Consider the following 18,830-nt stretch of genomic DNA (forward strand, 5'->3'; position numbering starts at 1 on the left):
TGTCATTCAGGCCAGAGTTCAATCTTGGTTTCATCAGACCAGAGAATCTTGTTTCTCATGGTCAGTCTTTGGGTGAATTTTGACAAACTCCAAGGGGCTGTCATGCACCTTTTTATGAGGATTGGCTTCCGTCTGGCTACTCTACCATAAAGGCCTGATTGTTGGAGTGCTGCAGATGGTTGTCCTTCTGGAAGGTTCTCCCAACTCCACAGAAGAACTCTAGAACTCTGTCAGAGTGACCATCCCTGACCAAGGCCCTTCTACCCTGATTGCTCAATTTGGCCGGGAGGCCAGCTCTAGGAAGAGTCTTGGTGGTGATGGAGACCACTGTGTTCTTGGGGACCTTCAATGCTCCAGAAATGTTCTGGTACCCTTCCCCAGATCTGTGCCTCGACAAAATCCTGTCTCAGAGCTCTACGGACAATTCCTTCGACCTCGTGGCTTGGTTTTTGATCTTGACATGCACTGTCAACTGCAGGACCTTATATAGACCGGTGTGTGCCTTTCCAAATCATGTCCAATCAATTGAATTTACCACAGGTGGACTCCAATCAAGTTGTAGAAAGGATGATCAATGGAAACAGGATGCACCTGAGCTCAATTTCGACTCTCATAGCAAGGAGTCTGAATACTTACGTAAATAGGCTTTTTTGTGTGCAAAGTTTTCTTTGTCATTATGGGGAAGTGTGTAGATTGCTGATGATTTTTATTTATTTAATTTTAGAATAAGGCTGTAACGTAACAAAATGTGGAAAAAGTCAATGGGTCTGAATACTTTCCGAAGGCACTGTATTTGACACCCAAGTCTAGTGTGTGTACCGTTCATTGTAGAACTGCAGAGTATTCTCCCCATACAGCGGGGTCATGAGCTGGCGGATCATGGTCTGGGGCTTCTCCCTCTCATCCAGGCCCAGCATCCTCACATGGGCTACCAGCCAGGCCACAGCACAGATAGCCATGCTGCATACCTTGCCCTTGATGTTGTCTGTTATCTTCTACACTCGGGAGGGGGGGGGGGGCGAGAGAGAGCAAGAGGGGAAGACGACGAGTGAGTGTGTGTGAACTCTGTGCATGCTTCCGGGCCACTTGTACGACAAATTAATTCACTTTATGAATGGTTTAAATGAGGAAGAGACCAAAAATTAAATACATGCAAGCTCTAACCATTATGTCAACAGAGTAATTTAGACCTACACGCTACTATTTCCACTATGTCAAGAGCAAGTTCACTTCTGTGATTCAACGGTTCACTGTCTACGTAGTATTGAGCTCAAAATAGGACAAAATAGACGACACATAAGACGGGACTCACCTGTACAGCCTCCACAGAGAGCACGCCATTCTCCCAGGCATTCAACACCTCCAAGATGGCTGCCGGTGTGCTGAGGCAAATCTCGTGCCACTTCATCTGACTGACACACAGTGGTAGATAAATCGGTACAGCTTCAAGAAAACAATGCCAATAAATAGATTTAAGGAAGGATAAGAGATGGTGCACATGGGCTCCAGTTTAAATAATGTCCCCCCCCCCACTGGTTTAAATTATGCTCCTCAAAAAGATAAATTTGAACTTGGCGGACAACATTTCAACCATAGCCTGGACTTCTTCCTCTGTTCTTTTTTAACCCAGCAGTAGAGAAACACTGAATTCCAGTCTGATTCTGACCCTAGAGTGAAAAGATAGAACCCCATCACTCACACTAGCTTCATCTCAGAGGAGTTGTTGAGGAGGGCCACCAGGCTCTCCACCTTGCCAGACTCGGGCCTGAAGCAGGGGTGGTCTGGGTTCAGGGTCTTGCCCTCTTCTGGCATGCAGGTCTGCAGCCACGTCTCAAAGAACGGGGTCTCCCCCGAGGGGCTGGGATCCGACAGGATCACCTGGAGGGGTCACAACAGAGTCATATGGTATAATAATATGGAGCGGGGATATTGTTTAATAATTTGGTTGTTTTATTTAACTATGATATAATATAAATCTACCAGGGACAGGTTCCGACCATGAAACTTATGTAACATGAGTCATATTACCCATCATAGAAATGTGGCAAGGACATCACAGCTGTGCCATTCAGATAGCACAAGGAGAAAGCGATTGCGTGTTTTGGCCACCTAGTGGAGCTGTGCTGAAAAAGCTGGACAATAATGCAACATCTACAGGAGAAGTGAACGGGGGGGGGGGGGGGGCTGACCCTAGTTCAGCTCTCCTGCTCTGAGACACTTTCTGAATATGGACCTAGATCACTTACATAGATGGCGTGAGTACTAGGTGTGAGACCAACCTCTGATCCGTAGGTCTGCACCACGTGACACAGCATGAGGAAGGAGATGTCGAACAGCAGGGCTCGCACTGAGGCCGACTTGGCTACAACAAGGTAGAAAAAGAGACTCCATGTCAAAATCAAATCCGTTTTAAAAACTCCCACACTCGTAATGTTAAATGTTATTCAGAAAGTCCCATGCTCAGCAAGACTCATGTACTCACATCCTTCTCCACTGATGTGCTTCGGAAACTCATTCAGCCTGAGAAGCAAAGACCGAGCATCAATAAATAATCTCCTTAAACACTGTCCCCCTCTTACTTCATGTATATTTTCCCATTTTGCCCTTTAAAAATAAAATAAAAAGACTCCACAGTAATATGGTTTGAGTCTGTCAATAAATTGTATTGAACAGTCCTGATGGACTATTAGTGGCTTGATGTGTGTCTCACTTGATGAACTTCCGGGCGAAGGACTTGAGTTTTCCCGTGGCTGCGGCAGCAGCCAGGAGGAGGTCCAGGCTCTTCCCAGAGAGCATGTGTCCCAGCACCCCCAGAAGGCCCTCTGGAGACTTGGAGTGGTCTGCGTCCACCGTCTAACACAAAAGGAGAAGACAGACATAGAACACAGTAATGAGAGTGTGATATGGGTGACCTGGAAGTTGTTTAGTAAAAGTTGGAGCTCTGGGATAGCTTTATGATGAGGTGAACTAACTGTCTTTACATCAGTAATTATTCAGGGATATAGTACGGGATAAAAGTCAGCATCGTGTTCATTAGGGCACACTGTAGCTAAACATTTTGAAATGGAAAACGACAACAAGCGTTTCTATTAGACAAGTTGAAATAGAACCTCCCGCTGACTGTAAAGCTAGGTAGGGTTGGCATGGGGAGAACGAGGACCTTGAGGATGTTGGTGACAGTGGGCTCGGCTCGCAGGATGAGGCCTGGGTTGGGCTGGATGTTGGCGTTTTCTGCAGTCTTTAGCCGTGGAGCATACTCCCTGTCCTCAGCCCTCAAGAAAAAGTTACACACAAGAGATAGAGAAAGGGGGAAACAGAGGAGAGTGAAAGAAGGAGAGCCAGACACTGACAGACAAGCAAAGAGAGAAAGAATAATGTAGTGATAGGAAAGAGAGGAGGAGACAGAATGAAAGATATTAGTGGCAAACTTGATGCATTTATACTGTATCATTCTCTTTCAGTGATGCTACACATATGAAGGGGCATGATGGCTACCCGTACCGTTTAGAAGTGAGGTTGGTCGTGTTGGAGTCTGACAGGAGAGACAGCTTGTTGCACTCCTGCAGTAGCATACTTAGACAGTCGCAGCTGTAAAAAAAAACAGACACGGAGTAAAAAGCTTGTCAGACCCTGTATAACCTGTCCGACAGTTATAAACATGCTTATAACATAATGCTTCCTCCGTTCAGTTTTCCATTATCACTCACTTGCATCTCTGGTCCGCCTTGTCCAGCAGTGGTGTGAGCTTCAGCAGGTACTCAAAGGCAATGTTCACGTCATCCATGAAGTCCTGCTGCAGATGGACCATAATGCATGTCAAGACAGAGACCAAAAACCAACATAATTATATGTTCCCCAGAGAGCATACTCTAAATTTCACGCCCAAATCATTTCAAAGTAACTTCAAACCAAGTCAGTGTGTTTTAAGTGTTTATTCAACTTTAAAAGAATCCTAAAAACACTTGACCTGTGATTTTTAAAACATTTGTGTCCACCCTGGTCATGGGCCATGTGAAAATATGAATTGCAGGAAATTAGCTTTAAAACTGTATTTAAGGACGGGACGCCCATACTCCCACATTCAGGAGAGATCTCACTCCAAGGTATCTTCAAAAGTGGTCAGCCCTGTATTCAATAACGTTTGTGGTTTCATTTACTTATCTATCTGTCTGCAGACTCCCTGCAGTACCTCCCCTGTTCTAGAGCGTGCATTATTGCCCTATAATACACGGCATAATTCAATGGCTATGAAGTTCATTCTTACATGTTCTATGTTTGAGCTGCTTATGAAAGCAAAAAAAGTCAAATTGAAAATATTACTGGCATTGCTTAATTCGATTTTCATAATAGCAAGCTAGGACGGACGGCTTGGTTAACCAAGCTAGCAAGTCTGTTTGGTTACCAAGGCAACTACTGCAGCTATCCCATAAACTTGCTAGCTACTTCAGTGAGCTTTGGAACGCATTTCTATCAGCAAATGTGTTCAATTACAGCCTTGGTATAAAAGGGATAACCAACTCGGGGCTCTGTGCGTTCTCAGGAAAATAATGCAACTCCGTGCATGGTTAGTTGTCGTCTATTTTCCACAGAATGCAGCCCCTCGATTACCCCTTTCATATTTCCAATGTATATTACTAGTAAATACACTTGAAACAGATCTTATAACCATGGATTGTTTTGGATGTAAAGAGAATAACTCAGTACTATACCTGTACCTTCTCACCCTGGGGATACTTCTTTAGCCTGAGGAGAACCTGGGGGATCTAGAGATGAGAGGATGGTCAGTAAGATGGTGACATCTCATATGGGTTCAATGAAAAGAAAAACATTCAAATGCTTGCTCCAAGGACCATGAAACATTTATATACTGTAACTATCTGGCATTCATTGTGAGAAGTACCTTAAGGAAGGTGAAGGCGGTCCACTTGAGCTCCTCGGTGCCCTCTGGTGACTCGATGAGGCCAGTGAAACACGCCTTCCAGATCTCCAACACAAAGAGCGGCGCAGGGATACGCTGCACAGGGGAATGCACCGGGCTTGGGGGTCAATATTCCATTTCAATTCAGTCAATTCAGGAAGTAAACGGATTTACGACTTCCCTCAACTAAAAGCGAAACTCAAAGTGAAAGTTGCATACGTTAACTCTAGACCAATTAAGGCTCACCTGCATCCTCTTGATCATCATGAGCTGCTCCACCAGTGGCTGAGTCTCCCCTGTCAGGTTCATGGTTCCTTCCAGCATGATGAAGGCGTGGACCGACGGGAACAACGACTGGTGCGGGGGGTCTGACTGTTCAGACAGAATCGTAGGAATACTGAGGGGGAAGATTGGTCAGATGATTATAAAAACAGCCATTAAATTATTGTTTACAAAGGCCATTGGCTTGTACCCCATAAGTGCTACATTCTCACCTCTTCACCAATGAAATGCACTCCTCCAGCTTGCCTCTCAGTGTCTGATTGGTCAGACTGTTGAGCCCCTCTGTCACTTTGATCAAAGCTTGCTCCACATTGGTCCAGGAAGCTTTGGAAACATATCATATGATGTGGAGTCACACATACCAATGAAATTCATTCAAATCAAATGCTACAACAATATGAATACATTGTTATTTCAGTTTTATCAAAATAATATGCAGCTAACTACATGTAAACTCAGCAAAAAAAGAAACGTCCTCTCACTGTCAACTGCTTTTATTTTCAGACTTAACATGTGTAAATATAGGTAACAAGATTCAACAACAGACATAAACTGAACAAGTTACACAGACATGTGACTAACAGAAATTGAATAATGTGTCCCTGAACAAAGGGGGGTCAAAATCAAAAGTAACAGTCAGTATCTGGTGTGGCCACCAGCTGCATTAAGTACTGCAGTGCATCTCCTCCTCAGACTCACCAGAACACCGACATTCCTGTCTTGCAGGAAATCACACACAGAACGAGCATTATGGCTAGTGGCATTGTCATGCTGGAGGGTCATGTCAGGATGAGCCTGCAGGAAGGGTACCACATGAGGGAGGAGGTCTTCCCTGTAACGCACAGCATTGAGATTGCAGGCAATGACATGCTCAGTCCGATGATGCTGTGACACACCGCCCCAGACCATGACGGACCCTCCACCTCCAAATCAATCCCGCTCCAGAGTACAGGCCTCGATGTAACGCGCATTCCTTTGACGATAAATGCGAATCCGACCAACACCCCTGGTGAGACAAAACCGCGACTCGTCAGTGAAGAGCACTTTTTGCCAGTCCTGTCTGGTCCAGCGACGGTGGGTTTGTGCCCATAGGCGACGTTGTTGCTGGTGATGTCTGGTGAGGACCTGCCTTACAACAGGCCTAAAAGCCCTCAGTCCAGCCTCTCAGCCTACTGCGGACAGTCTGAGCACTGATGGAGGGATTGTGCGTTCCTGGTGTAACTCGGGCAGTTGTTGTTGCCATCCTGTACCTGTCCCGCAGGTGTGATGTTCGGATGTACCAATCTTGTGCAGGTGTTGTTACACGTGGTCTGCCACTGCGAGGACGATCAGCTGTCCGTCCTGTCTCCCTGTAGCGCTGTCTTAGGCATCTCACAGTACAGACATTGCAATTTATTGCCCTGGCCACATCTGCAGTCCTCATGCCTCCTTGCAGCATGCCTAAGGCACCTTCATGCAGATGAGCAGGGACCCTGGGTATCTTTCTTTTGGTCTTTTTCAGAGTCAGTAGAAAGGCCTCTTTAGTGTCCTACGTTTTCATAACTGTGACCTTAATTCCCTACTGTCTGTAAGCTGTTAGTGTCTTAACAACCGTTCCACAGGTGCATGTTCATTAATTGTTCATGGTTCATTGAACAAGCATGGGAAACAGTGTTTAAACCCTTTACAATGAAGATCTGTGAAGTTATTTGGATTTTTATGAATTATCTTTGAAAGGGTCCTGAAAAAGGGACACTTTTTTTGCTGAGTTTAGTTATAGGAAAACCTCTTAGAAGATTCTGTATCCCCCAACTGACCTTGGTCCTCCAGGCGAGCGATGTGGACTAGGGCCCTGTTCTTCTGGCTGTTCACCAACTCCCTTAGCCTCTCCAGGCAGGCCCTCAGGTTGGCTTCTGTGCTGGCCGACGGCCCCAGCTCCCTGAGCCTCTCGCAGTAGCAGGCGCAGCCCGTCAGGAGCCACACTACCACACCCAGAAGGGCCCGGCACAGCCCGATGCACTCCTCCGCCTTCCCGTGGCAGCTGGGATGGCGGATGGGTGGGGTTAGAATTGATGTTTGGGATTATTCTGGGGTATTATTTTTCAATGTGAAAGATGACTTGATGTCAGAAATGCACTCGCTCTCTGACGCTCTGAGAATCATTCAACCAGCAGACTCATAACTATTAGTGCTTCAACCATATTTAACACAAAAAAAGAAAGTTCTCTTTCTCAGCAGAGCCAGGATGAAACATTTTCTAGGGCTAACACCATTGTCAAATTTAAAGGAAGGAAGAATATAACAGGATGGGCGTGGGACGGGATAAAGCAAGTGTGAAGTACCTGAGACGGTGGCAGAACATGTCCATGATCTCCAACAGGGACTTGACGCAGAGCTCTCTGGAGAAGTCATCAAACTTCAGAAACAAAAAGGAGCATGTCAGACAAGTTGTCATCCGATGAAAGCATGCATGTCTGGTAGCAGTCAGACAGTTGTTATTGGCCAGAGTGACAGAAAGAGGAACTCAACTCACCTTACTGATGGCTAAGAGAACACTTGAATAAGAGACCATCTGAGGAAATACAATGGCTACCATTAATAATAATTGTGCATAAATCAAGCACCTTTTTTTCACCAGCAAGTCTCCTACACTGTCTTGCCTACCATGAGAAGAATATGCAGATTAACCCTTCAATATGACAACAACCAAAGACAGATCTTATATAAGTCCAAGCAATATGAAACGTGATGTTCACCTTTTCATAAAAGCATGAAACTTAGTACACTTGTACTGTTTGGGGCCCGGAAACATTTTCAGATATGGAGCCATCGCAGAAACGCCTCCTGCTGACCATTTTCCACCCCGTCATAACAAAAACATTTATTTTGTGTCATATCTCCTGAACCAAACATGATAACACAGAAAGGGTGAGGTTTGCAACTATGTTTTGCTGGTCAATGATTACAACGGTGCCATGTACACCAGAAACAGTTCTGATTATTATATAAAATGGTCAAGTACCATGGGAAACAATGGGAAGAACTCCAATAAAATCACTTTCTGACAACGTATGCAAAATAATATTATTTCAGCTGTCGTCTTGCCGCTGGTTGTGAAAGTGTATACTGTGTAAATTCATGGAACACAGGAAGGCCTTTGAAAATATCTCAACACAGATTTTCTAATATTCATTTGGGTAGGTGTTTGTGTTTGTCCTATTTCACAATGTGTTTTTTGCATCTCTCACTCTCCATGAGACAACCTTGGAGAATGGGGTAACGGCCAGGGTCTGCAATTATCAACAGTGACTCTGGGGCAATTAAGGTTAATTGCCTTGCTCAAGGGCACATCAACCGATTTTGCACCTTGTCAACTCGGGGATTTGAACTAGCGACCTTTCAGTTACTGGCCAAACGCTCTAACCGCTAGAGAAACCCCTCGCCCCGGAACGGGCGGTATGGGCTGTGGGTGGGGTCAGCCTGGGCCGACCCTGCCCACCACACGTTTTCAGTTGAGGAAGCTTTCCAGACAGACAAGCGATGGGCAGAGCGGGGGATCTTCTACAGCTCAGTGGGCATGTTTAGTACAAAAAACGTTTTGGTACAGTGCAGATAGAAATGCCATTAACAGAACTGACATGATTCCTTAGAATCAGAGGCATGTTTGTTCTACATAATACATATCTATACGTTTGCTATAGTTGTGTCCTTCCTCCTGCTGAAATCTAGCCACAATAACGATTAGTCACAAAAGTAGAATTTGCAGTTTGCCTTAAAAAAAAACTCCCTCATTGAAAGCAAAGCAAACAAATACACACAGGGAAATCATGCCAATTTGGACTAGATTGGAATGTTGTTACATCATTTAAAATGAAATACAATGATTCATTAGTTTGACAAAAAAACTGTTGAAATCCAACTGTGGAAGTATTAGACTGCATAATTGCATTGGGGGCATACTTCTATGCACTATAAAGCCTTAGCTACGGATTGTGCACCCATGAAATGGGGTATCAGCGTACTCAGTGACACCAACAGAAAACAATTCTCAAGAGTATAAACAAGTATTAGCGTCTTGGCTCTTATTGCAGGACATTGAAGGGGATTTTCCACAGTCAAAGTCAGTCTATTGTGTGCATTGGGCAATCATATTGCACTGTACAGTCTAACCCAGGGTTTCCCACTCGGTCCTGGGGCCCACCCTAGGTGTACTCGGTCCTGGGGCCGACCCTAGGTGTACTCAGTCCTGGGGCCCAACCTAAGTGTACGTTTTGGTTTTTGCCCTAGTACTACACACAGCTGATTCAAATAACCAACTCAACATCAAGCAATGATTATTTGATTCAGCTGTGTAGTGCTAGGTCAAAAAATGTGCACCCAGGGGGGAGGCCCAGGACCGGGTTTGCGAAACCCTGGCCTAACCTATAGATTGTGGCTCCATGAAATGGTGTATCATCCTACTCAGGGACACCCACAGAACGTTCGGAAAATATTCAGATCAACTTTTTTTCTACATTTTGTTACCTTATTCTAAAATTGATTAAATCGTTTTCCCCCTCCCTCATCAATCTACACACTATACCCCATAATGACAGTGGTTTAGAAACATTTACTAATGTATTAAAAATAAAAACTGATACCTTAACATATGTATTCAGACCATTTGCTATGAGACTTGAAATTGAGCTCAGATGCATCCTGTTTCCAATGATCATCCTTGAGATGTTTCTACAACTTGATTGGAAAAACCAAGCCATGAGGTCGAAGAAATTGTCCGCAGAGCTCGGAGAAAGGATTGTGTCGAAGCACAGATCTGGGAAAGGGTACCGAAACATCATAATCTTGAAGTGATCGGCCTGACTGAAACATGGCACAAGCCTGATGAACGTACTGTGTTAAAATGAGGCCTCACCTCCTGGTTACACTAGTGACCATAGCCCTGTGCATCCCGCAAAGGTGGAGGTGTTGCTAACACTTATGAGAGCAAATTGCAATTTACAGAAAAAGACTGTCTTTTGAGCTTCTAGTCATGAAATATATGCAGCCCAGTCAATCACTTTTTATAGCTACTCTTTACTGGACTCCTGGGCCGTATACAACGTTCCTCACGGAGTTCCCTGAATAACTAATCAGACCTTGTAGTCATGGCAGATACACATTTTTGGTGACTTCAATAGTCACGTGGAAAAGTCCACAGACCCACTTCAAAAGGCTTTCGGAGCCAGCATCGACTCAGTGGGTTTTGTCCAACGTGTCTCCGGACCTACTCACTGCCAGAGTCATACTCTGGACCTAGTTTTGTCCCGTAGAATAAATGTTGTGGATCTTAATGTTTTTCCTCATAATCCTGGACTATCGGACCACCATTTTATTACGTTTGCAATCACAACAAATAATCTGCTCAGACCCCAACCAAGGATCATCAAAAGCGGTGCTATAAATTCTCAGACAACCCAAAGATTCCTAGATGCCCTTCCAGACTCCCTCCACGTACCCAAGGACATTGGTGTACAAAAATCGGTTAACCACTTAACTGAGAATCTTAATTTAACCTTGCCTAATACCCTAGGATGCAGTCAAATCCCTAAAAACAAAACATTGGGCACAAGAAATTTGCTCCCTGGTAAACAGAAAATACCCGAGCCCTGAAGAAAGCTTCCAAAAAAATTGGAACGGAAATGGCGCTCTATCATTTCCGTTGCAACTAACTTGGAAAGACAGTACCGTGCAATATCGAAGAGCCCTCACTGCTGCTCGATCATCCTATTTCTACAACCTAATTGAGAAGAACAAGAACAATCCAAAATGTATTTTTAATCCTGTCGCAAAGCGAACTAAAAAGCAGCATTCAACAGATGTTAGCTTTAACTTCAGAAGTGATAAATTCAAACTTTGATGAAAAGATCATGATCATTAAAAAAATAATTACAGACTCCACTTTGAATCTGCATATTTCTCCAAAGCTCAGTTGAACCGAAAGAGCTACTTCCGGTGCTTGGCCCTCCTGTTGAACAATACAAATGGCTCCCTATCCAGTATTAAAGCCTCTCTTGAAAAAGCCAAACCTTGACCCGGAAAATCTTTTTAAAAATTAATCGGCCTTTATCGAATCTCCCATTCCTCTCACTATTTTTGGAAAAAGCTGTTGAGCAGCAACTAACTGCGTTCCTGAAGACAAATAATGTATACAAAATGTTTCAGTCACAAGAATTTCTGAGCAAACAGCTGGAGCCAGGGTTCTCTCCTATAGAGCTCAATTTCTATGGAATGAGCTGCCTATCCATGTGAAAGACGCAGACTAGGTCTCGACCTTAAAGTCCTTACTGAAGACTCATCTCTTCAGTAGGTCCTATGATTGAGTGTAGTCTGGCCCAGGGTTGCGAAGGTGAATGGCGAGACACTGGAGTGACAAACTGCCCTTGCTGTTTCTGCCTGGCCGGCTCCTCTCTCCACTGGGATTCTCTGCATCTGACCATATTACGGGGGCTGAGTCACTGGCTGACTAGTGCTCTTCCATGTCGTCCCTAGGAGGGGTGCATCACTTGAGTGAGTTGAGTCACAGACGTGATCTTCCTGTCAGGTATTGCGCCCCCTCGGGCTTGTGTGGTGGAGGAGATCTTTGTGGGCTATACTCAGCCTTGTCTCAGGGTAGTCGGTTCGTGGCCCGTTGATATCCCTCTAATGGTGTGGGGGCTGTGCTTTGGCAAAGTGGGTGTGGTTTTATCCTGCCTGGTTGGCCCTGTCCGGGGGTATCGTCGGACGGGGCCACAGTGTCCCTTGACCCACTGCAAGTCTCCAGTATCTATGCTGCAATAGTCTATGTGCCGGGGGGCTAGGGTCAGTCTGTTATATCTGGTGTAATTCTCCTTATCTGGTGTCCTGTGTGAATTTAAGTATGCTCCCTCTAATTTTGTCTCTCTCCCTCCCGGAGGACATGAGCCCTAGGATCATGGCTCAGGACTACCTGGCCTGATGACTCCTTGCTGTCCCCAGTCCACCTGGTCGTGCTGCTGCTCCAGTTTCAACTGTTCTGCCTGCGGCGAGAGAACCCTGACCTGTTCACCGGATGTGCCACCTTGTCCCGGAGTCTCTCCGACTCTCTGCTCGGCTATGAAAAGCCAATTGACATTTACTCCTGAGGTACTGACCGGTTGCCCTCTACAACCACTGTGATTATTATTTGACCCTCCCGGTCATCTATGAACATCTTGAAGAACAATCTGGGCATAAAATGGCCATGTACTCTAATAACCTCCACCCGGCACAGCCAGAAGAGGACAGGCCACACCTCAGAGTCTGGTTCACCTCTAGGTTTCTTTCTAGGTTCGAGCCTTTCTGAGTTTTTTTCCTACAGAGCCCTTGATCTATCTAGCTGGCTAGACATCTGATTGAAATATCACAGACTATTTACTCATTCTCCGTGAGTCAGAGGGTTTTTGTTTGGGGGATTTCTGTTGACACGGCAAAGTTTCCAAAGACAAAGTGGTGAATGAATGCACTGGTAACAAGGTAAAACCGGGGGAGCTGGCGAATATGACAAGCATACATGAATCCGTCACTCGTTCAGAGTTAGGCGCGATTAGAACTCAGATCGAGAAGCCTTGAGCAACACTGGAAATGCAAAAAGTGCGTAAATGCTAATGAACAAAATAACAAAGGTGCATAAACGGCATTTATCCTCCACTACATCCCTGGTTGGGTCTGGCAAAACCCATTCATAAACATCAATATCCCGCCAGGCAAGATTGAATCTATACATGAATCTATACATCTATATATGGCATTTTAGCTATCAATGTGACGTTTGGCAGCTAATCAGTCAGTTCTGTACCTGCCTGTCTGAGTGGCAATGTGGGTGGAAAGAGCGAGCGCGCCTGGCAACCAGAACGTGAAGCACATGACGAAATATAACTCGGTAGTCTGCATGGAAATGAATTCGCTACACCAAGGCATTTTACTAATATTTTTCATATTAACATATTACCTCATTTTCTGTTCTCCTCTCATTTCAAGTACTTTTTAAGTACCAACTTGAGAAAACGTCTGATTTTCAAGGTATTCCAGTACTCCACCATTATATAATAATCTGAACTGTTTATGTTGTTGTACATGGCACCATTGTAATCCTTGACCATCAAAACATAGAATGTGTAATGTCTAACCCTATGTTTTCATGTTTGGTTCAGGAGACATGACGCAAAATACATGATTTAGTTATGGTGGAATGGAAAATGGCTGCCATGAGTCGTTTTTGTGATGGTTTTTTGTGATGGTTTTTGTGATCCATATCTGAAAATGTTCAGGGCCTCAAACTGTACAAGTGAATTAAGTTTCATGCTTTTTATCAAGCTTATTATTCATGCTTATTTTCACGTATGGCCTGGAATATGTGTGTATTTTGAGGTTATGTATATGGTAAAATATGGGTTTCAAAATGTAAACCTTACCTGGGAACTGATGGCATACTTGAGGTAGGACAAGATGAGCGGGTTGGGAGAAGGGCCAATCATTGCCTGCTCCATGAGAGCCTCTGGAACATAGGGAAATACAACAATAATGAAATCATACACATTCATTGTTGACTTTCCATTTCCCAAACATTGATATGGATGATCAACATAAATCAGCTGACCTGCCAAGTTGAGGTAGTCCCATGTGGCTCCCTTTGGGAAGTTCTTTTTGATGTTGATGGCCCATTGATAGTCGCTCCAGCGCTCCTTCCAAGCCTGGAGGATGGCTTGTTTCAAATTGACCACCTTCATACTGACAAGTGCCACACACATTATCTATCAACCACATGCCTTACATGGAATTCAAGAGTTCGTTTTTTGCACATATCAATGTCATACGATGTATAAGCTCCATGATGTACGTTTTTCTTGGTGAAACTAGCGACAAAGTTGTGCCTAGTCGACACTGCTGGCTCACGACTTAGATGCTATGCATGTACCTCTGGTTCATGCGCTATGCGTCGGACCGCAATGACGCTTGTAGTGCAGATCCAACACGCATGCATGAACCAGAGACAGTAACCAGACACTTGTAAACAAAGTGTTAAAAAGTTGTTAATTCGTATTTTGGAGAAATTACACACTGCCCACACAGAATGTATCTGCGCTCAAACAACATCGTTGCTTTGGTGAGAAGTAACAAAAGTATTGAAGAAATCTGCGAAGGAGAAAGCTCGGGCGCACGTAACGCGTCGCTATGCCCATGAACCAGGCATAACTACTACATACACACTTTACCGTACCGGATGAGACTTTCTAGCTCGTTTATTGTTTTCCCCCGTGTAGACTATGTTCGCAAGACAGTTGTTCACATATTACAATGTGCATTTGAGAAATATAATTATCTACCAAAAACATGACACGCTAGCAATCGGTCTTCCTCCGCAAAGTGGCTAGCTAGCTACAGCTAGCTGTCTGTCTGTGCAGGTAGGGTGAAGTTGAACGAGAGCCCTGGCGTATTCAAAATGAATACTATGATATACGTAACGTTAGATAGATAAACTACCAGTTCAATTTATACTCACATGAAATGTCGAGAATGTATAAATGTAACGTTAGCCTAACGTGGTACTCAGTCAGATTTACAAGACAATGAACGCCATCTTTTTCTATTTTTTTCCTACTATAACAACATCGTTAGCATTGATTGGTCAAGAGAAACAGCTCTGAGTAAACAGCAAGCCCATTGGTTTCTTTTCGTTCAAACCTGTCATTACCACTTTTTGCCACTAGAGGACACCACATTCCCACTTACAGTACCAGTCAAAATTTTGGACACACCGAGTCATTCAAGGGTTTTTCTTCATTTTTTACTATTTTCTACAATGTATAATAAGACATTAAGACATAAATAAGACATAAAAACTATGAAATAACACATGGAATCATGCTCTTTTGCACACCAGTATTTCTAGTTGCACATCTTTATCTGCACATCTATCACTCCAGTGCTATTTGCTAAATTGTAATTACTTCGCCACTATGGCCTATTTATTGCTTTACCTCCTTACTTCATTTGCACACACTATACATATTTTCTATTGAGTTATTGACTGTGCGTTTGTTTATCCCATGTGTAACTTTGTGTTGTTGTTTTTGTCGCACTGCTTTGCTTTATCATGGCCAGGTCGCATTTGTAAATGAGAACTTGTTCTCAACTGGCCTACCTGGTTAAATAAAGGTGAAAGAAAAAAAATCTGTTAAACAAATCAAAATATATTTTAGATTTTAGATTCTTCAAAGCAGCCACCCTTTGCCTTGATGACAGTTTTGCACACTCTTGGCATTCTCTCAACCAGTATGATGAGGTAGTCACCTGGAATGCATTTAAATGCCTCATTAAAAGTTCATTTGTGGAATTTATTTCAATTTCTAATGTGTTTGAGCCAATCTGTTGTATTGTGACAATATAGGCATGGTGATACAAGAGATAGCCAAGTCCATATTATGGCAAGAACAGCTCAAATAAGCAAAGAGAAATGACAGTCCATCATTACTTTAAGACATGAAGGTCAGTCAATGTGGAACATTTCAAGAACATTGAACATTTCTTCAAGTGCAGTTGCAAAAACCATCAAGCGCAATGATGAAACTGGCTCTTATAAGGACCGCCACATGAAAGGAAGACCCAGAGTAACCTCTGCTGCAGAGGATAAGTTCATTAGAGTTACCTGCCTCAGAAATTCCAGCCCAAATAAACGAGTTCAAGTAAAAGACACATTTCAACATCAAGTGTTCAGAGGAGACTGCGTGAATCAAGCCTTCATGGTTGAATTGCTGCAAAGAAACAACTAATAAAGGACACCAATAAGAAGAAGAGACTTACTTGGGCCAAGAAACATGAGCAATGGGCATTAGACCTGTGGAAATCTCTCCTTTGGTCTAATGAGTCCAAATTTGGATTTTTGGTTCCAACCGCCGTGTCTTTGTGAGACGCAGAGTAGGTGAACAGATGATCTCCGCATGTGTATTTCCCACCATGAAGCATGGAGGAGGAGGTGTGATGGTGTGGGGGTGCTTTGCTAGTGACACTGTCAGGGATTTATTTAGAATTCAAGGCACACTTAACCAGTATGGCTACCACAACATTCTGCAGCGATACGCCATCCCATCTGGTTTGCGATTAGTGGGACTATCATTTGTTTTTCAATAGGACAATGACCCAACACACCTCCAGGCTATGTAAGGGCTATTTGACCAAGAAGGAGAGTGGTGGTGTGCTGAATCAGATGACCTGGCCTCCAACGTCACCCGACCTCAACACAACTGAGATAGTTTTGGATGAGTTGGACCGCAGAGTGAAGGAAAAGCAGCCAACAAGTGTTCAGCATATGTGGGAACTCCTTCAAGACTGTTGGAAAAGCATTCCAGGTGAAGCTGAAAGAATACCAAGAGTGTGGAAAGCTGTCATCAAGACAAAGGTTGGCTACTTTGAAGAATCTAAAATATATTTTGATTTGTTTAACACTTTTTTGGTTACTACATGATTCCATATGTGTTATTTCATAGTTTTGATGTCTTCACTATTTTTCTACAATGTAGAAAATAGTAAAAATAAAGAAAAACCCTTGAATGAGTAGGTGTGTCCAAACTTTTGACTGGTACTGTATGTTGGATGAGCTCCTTGCCACAGAACAATTACATGTTTTGGTTTGGCTGAGAGCTTAGAGTAACAAATCACATAGACTTAGACAATTCTAGTGCCAGAAACCCATTTTTGCATGGGCAGCGCCATTGAGGAATTTCACATGTTGAAGTAGTCAACTGGGTGGGACTTCCTATGGGTTAAAGAAAGGATTTCATAATTCCATCCAGTTCACAAGGTGTTCACCAGGAGGGGTCAGCCAATGAATTATACTTGTGAACAAACATTCCAACCATAACTGCAGGTCGCAGTAAATCGCCAACCTTGGCTTTATACATGTTCAAACAACACACTGCAGGTGGCAGTAGGCACCCTTTCAGTTTGTTTACCAACTCATAGCAGTAGTAGAGGAAGAAAATGGACTACTTCAAAATGGAGATGGGCTCAATGGGGCTGCACATGCTCTCACAGATGCCATAATAGGAAATATACAGAGATGTGTTATCTGTCTGTGTCTATGACAAATCCTCACAGAGAATACAGTGGGTTAGGTGTAGATTAACAAAAAAATATGATATGGATAAACAATTACTAATTTAATGGTAACATATCACACTAAAAAGGCCACAATAGGCCTACTAGTTCTGAGCCATTAACTGAAATGTTGGTTATTTTTGGTTTTTTAAACAACTAATAGACAGACCGATTCAATTATTTGAATTCCATGTTGTTCTGTTTTTTCTGAGCTTTGCATCGTTTCTCAAGAGATAAATCAGATACCAGATACCAGCCTGAACTGTGCGATGTAGTATGGAGTTGTAGTTTCCAACAGGACCAATATTGTACATAGTGTAATGCTTAAAACTTGGTAATTAACTACAATGACCATAATCCATTAAGCATCTACTTGTCCGGTCTGTGTTTCTTTTACACCTGCTCCAGAAGAGTCAGAAGAATGGAGTATTATGAAGGGGGATGTAGAGAGCAGCTGTTGCTTCGTGAATGTGTAGGCTAATGGGAGGAGCTATAGGAGGATGGGCTCATTGTAATGGCTGGAATGGAATAAATGGAACGGTATCAAACACATCAAACATATGGAAACCACGTTTGACTCCGTTCCATTGATTCCACTCCAGCCGTTACAATGAGCCCATCCTCCTATAGCTCCTCCCACCAGCCTCCACTGTTCACAAGGTATCTATACCTGAAAATACATGATCCAAGTGATTGATAGTTGGTATTCAACAATCATAAAAGTATACCTTATTTACTTCAAAATAGTGACTTTTGTCAGAAAGCATAGGCTGCAGCTCTATAGAGATGAGATGATGACATGGAATGAAATAATAAAGTCATCCAATAAAACAAATGTAATATACCCAACAACTGAAATGTTTTATGAACGTAAAGTAACGTGAATAAATGATGGTTAATAAGTGATAAGCAGAGTCACTACCATCATGGGACTTGAATATATTTTTTTATTCTGTGTTGTTACAGCAGTACACCCACATAATGACAGTGGTGTAAAGAACTTAAGTAACAATACTTTAAAGAACTACTTAAGTCGTTTTTGGGGGTATCTGTGCTGTACTTTATTATTTATATTTTTGACAACTTTTAATTTTACTTCACTACATTCGTGAAGAAATACAATGTACTTTTTACTACATAGATTTTCCCTGACACTCAAAGTACAGAAAAATGGTCCAATTCACCCACTTATCAAGAGAACATCCCTGGTCATCCCTATTGCCTCTGATCTGGTGGACTCACTAAACCCAAATGCTTTGTTTGTAAATTATGTCTGAATGTTGGAGTGTTCCCCTGGTTATCCCTAAATAATAAAACATATTTAAAAAGGGTGCCATCTGGTTTGTTTAGTATATGGAATATGAAATGATTTCTACTTTTACTTTACTTTCAATACTTATATTTTAGCAATTACATTTACTTTTGATACTTTTGATATTTAGGTATATGTAAAACCATACATGTTATTTACTTATATCTTACATAATGTAACTATTTAATTTACCACAGTAGATTACCAAAG

The 18,830-nt window shown here is 43.0% G+C and overlaps 1 protein-coding gene across 4 annotated transcripts in view; it reads right to left on the bottom strand.

Annotated features, from left to right (window-relative positions):
* Window positions 1-14,869, bottom strand: part of LOC110498725 (mediator of RNA polymerase II transcription subunit 24) — a 32,725-nt gene extending 17,856 nt beyond the window's left edge. Inside the window, exons 1-19 of one of the 4 annotated variants that reach the window (XM_036955633.1) lie at window positions 14,715-14,869; window positions 13,812-13,942; window positions 13,627-13,709; window positions 7,713-7,751; window positions 7,522-7,595; window positions 6,997-7,220; window positions 5,413-5,524; window positions 5,165-5,315; window positions 4,901-5,014; window positions 4,716-4,763; window positions 3,708-3,790; window positions 3,502-3,588; window positions 3,161-3,260; window positions 2,711-2,853; window positions 2,483-2,520; window positions 2,280-2,362; window positions 1,700-1,878; window positions 1,313-1,412; window positions 820-995 (exon numbers count right to left, since the gene is read on the bottom strand). In XM_036955633.1, coding sequence (XP_036811528.1) covers window positions 820-995; window positions 1,313-1,412; window positions 1,700-1,878; window positions 2,280-2,362; window positions 2,483-2,520; window positions 2,711-2,853; window positions 3,161-3,260; window positions 3,502-3,588; window positions 3,708-3,790; window positions 4,716-4,763; window positions 4,901-5,014; window positions 5,165-5,315; window positions 5,413-5,524; window positions 6,997-7,220; window positions 7,522-7,595; window positions 7,713-7,751; window positions 13,627-13,709; window positions 13,812-13,941 — 1,964 coding nt within the window. In that variant the 5' untranslated portion in view covers window position 13,942; window positions 14,715-14,869. Of the gene's footprint in view, window positions 1-819; window positions 996-1,312; window positions 1,413-1,699; window positions 1,879-2,279; window positions 2,363-2,482; window positions 2,521-2,710; window positions 2,854-3,160; window positions 3,261-3,501; window positions 3,589-3,707; window positions 3,794-4,709; window positions 4,764-4,900; window positions 5,015-5,164; window positions 5,316-5,412; window positions 5,525-6,996; window positions 7,221-7,521; window positions 7,596-7,712; window positions 7,752-13,626; window positions 13,710-13,811; window positions 13,943-14,714 lie in introns of all 4 variants that reach the window. The other 3 variants (XM_036955632.1, XM_036955631.1, XM_036955630.1) reach the window with 3 other exon arrangements.
* Window positions 14,870-18,830: the final 3,961 nt, after the last annotated feature.

Source organism: Oncorhynchus mykiss, chromosome 20 (assembly GCF_013265735.2).
Source record: "Oncorhynchus mykiss isolate Arlee chromosome 20, USDA_OmykA_1.1, whole genome shotgun sequence".
Lineage (NCBI taxonomy): Eukaryota > Metazoa > Chordata > Actinopteri > Salmoniformes > Salmonidae > Oncorhynchus > Oncorhynchus mykiss.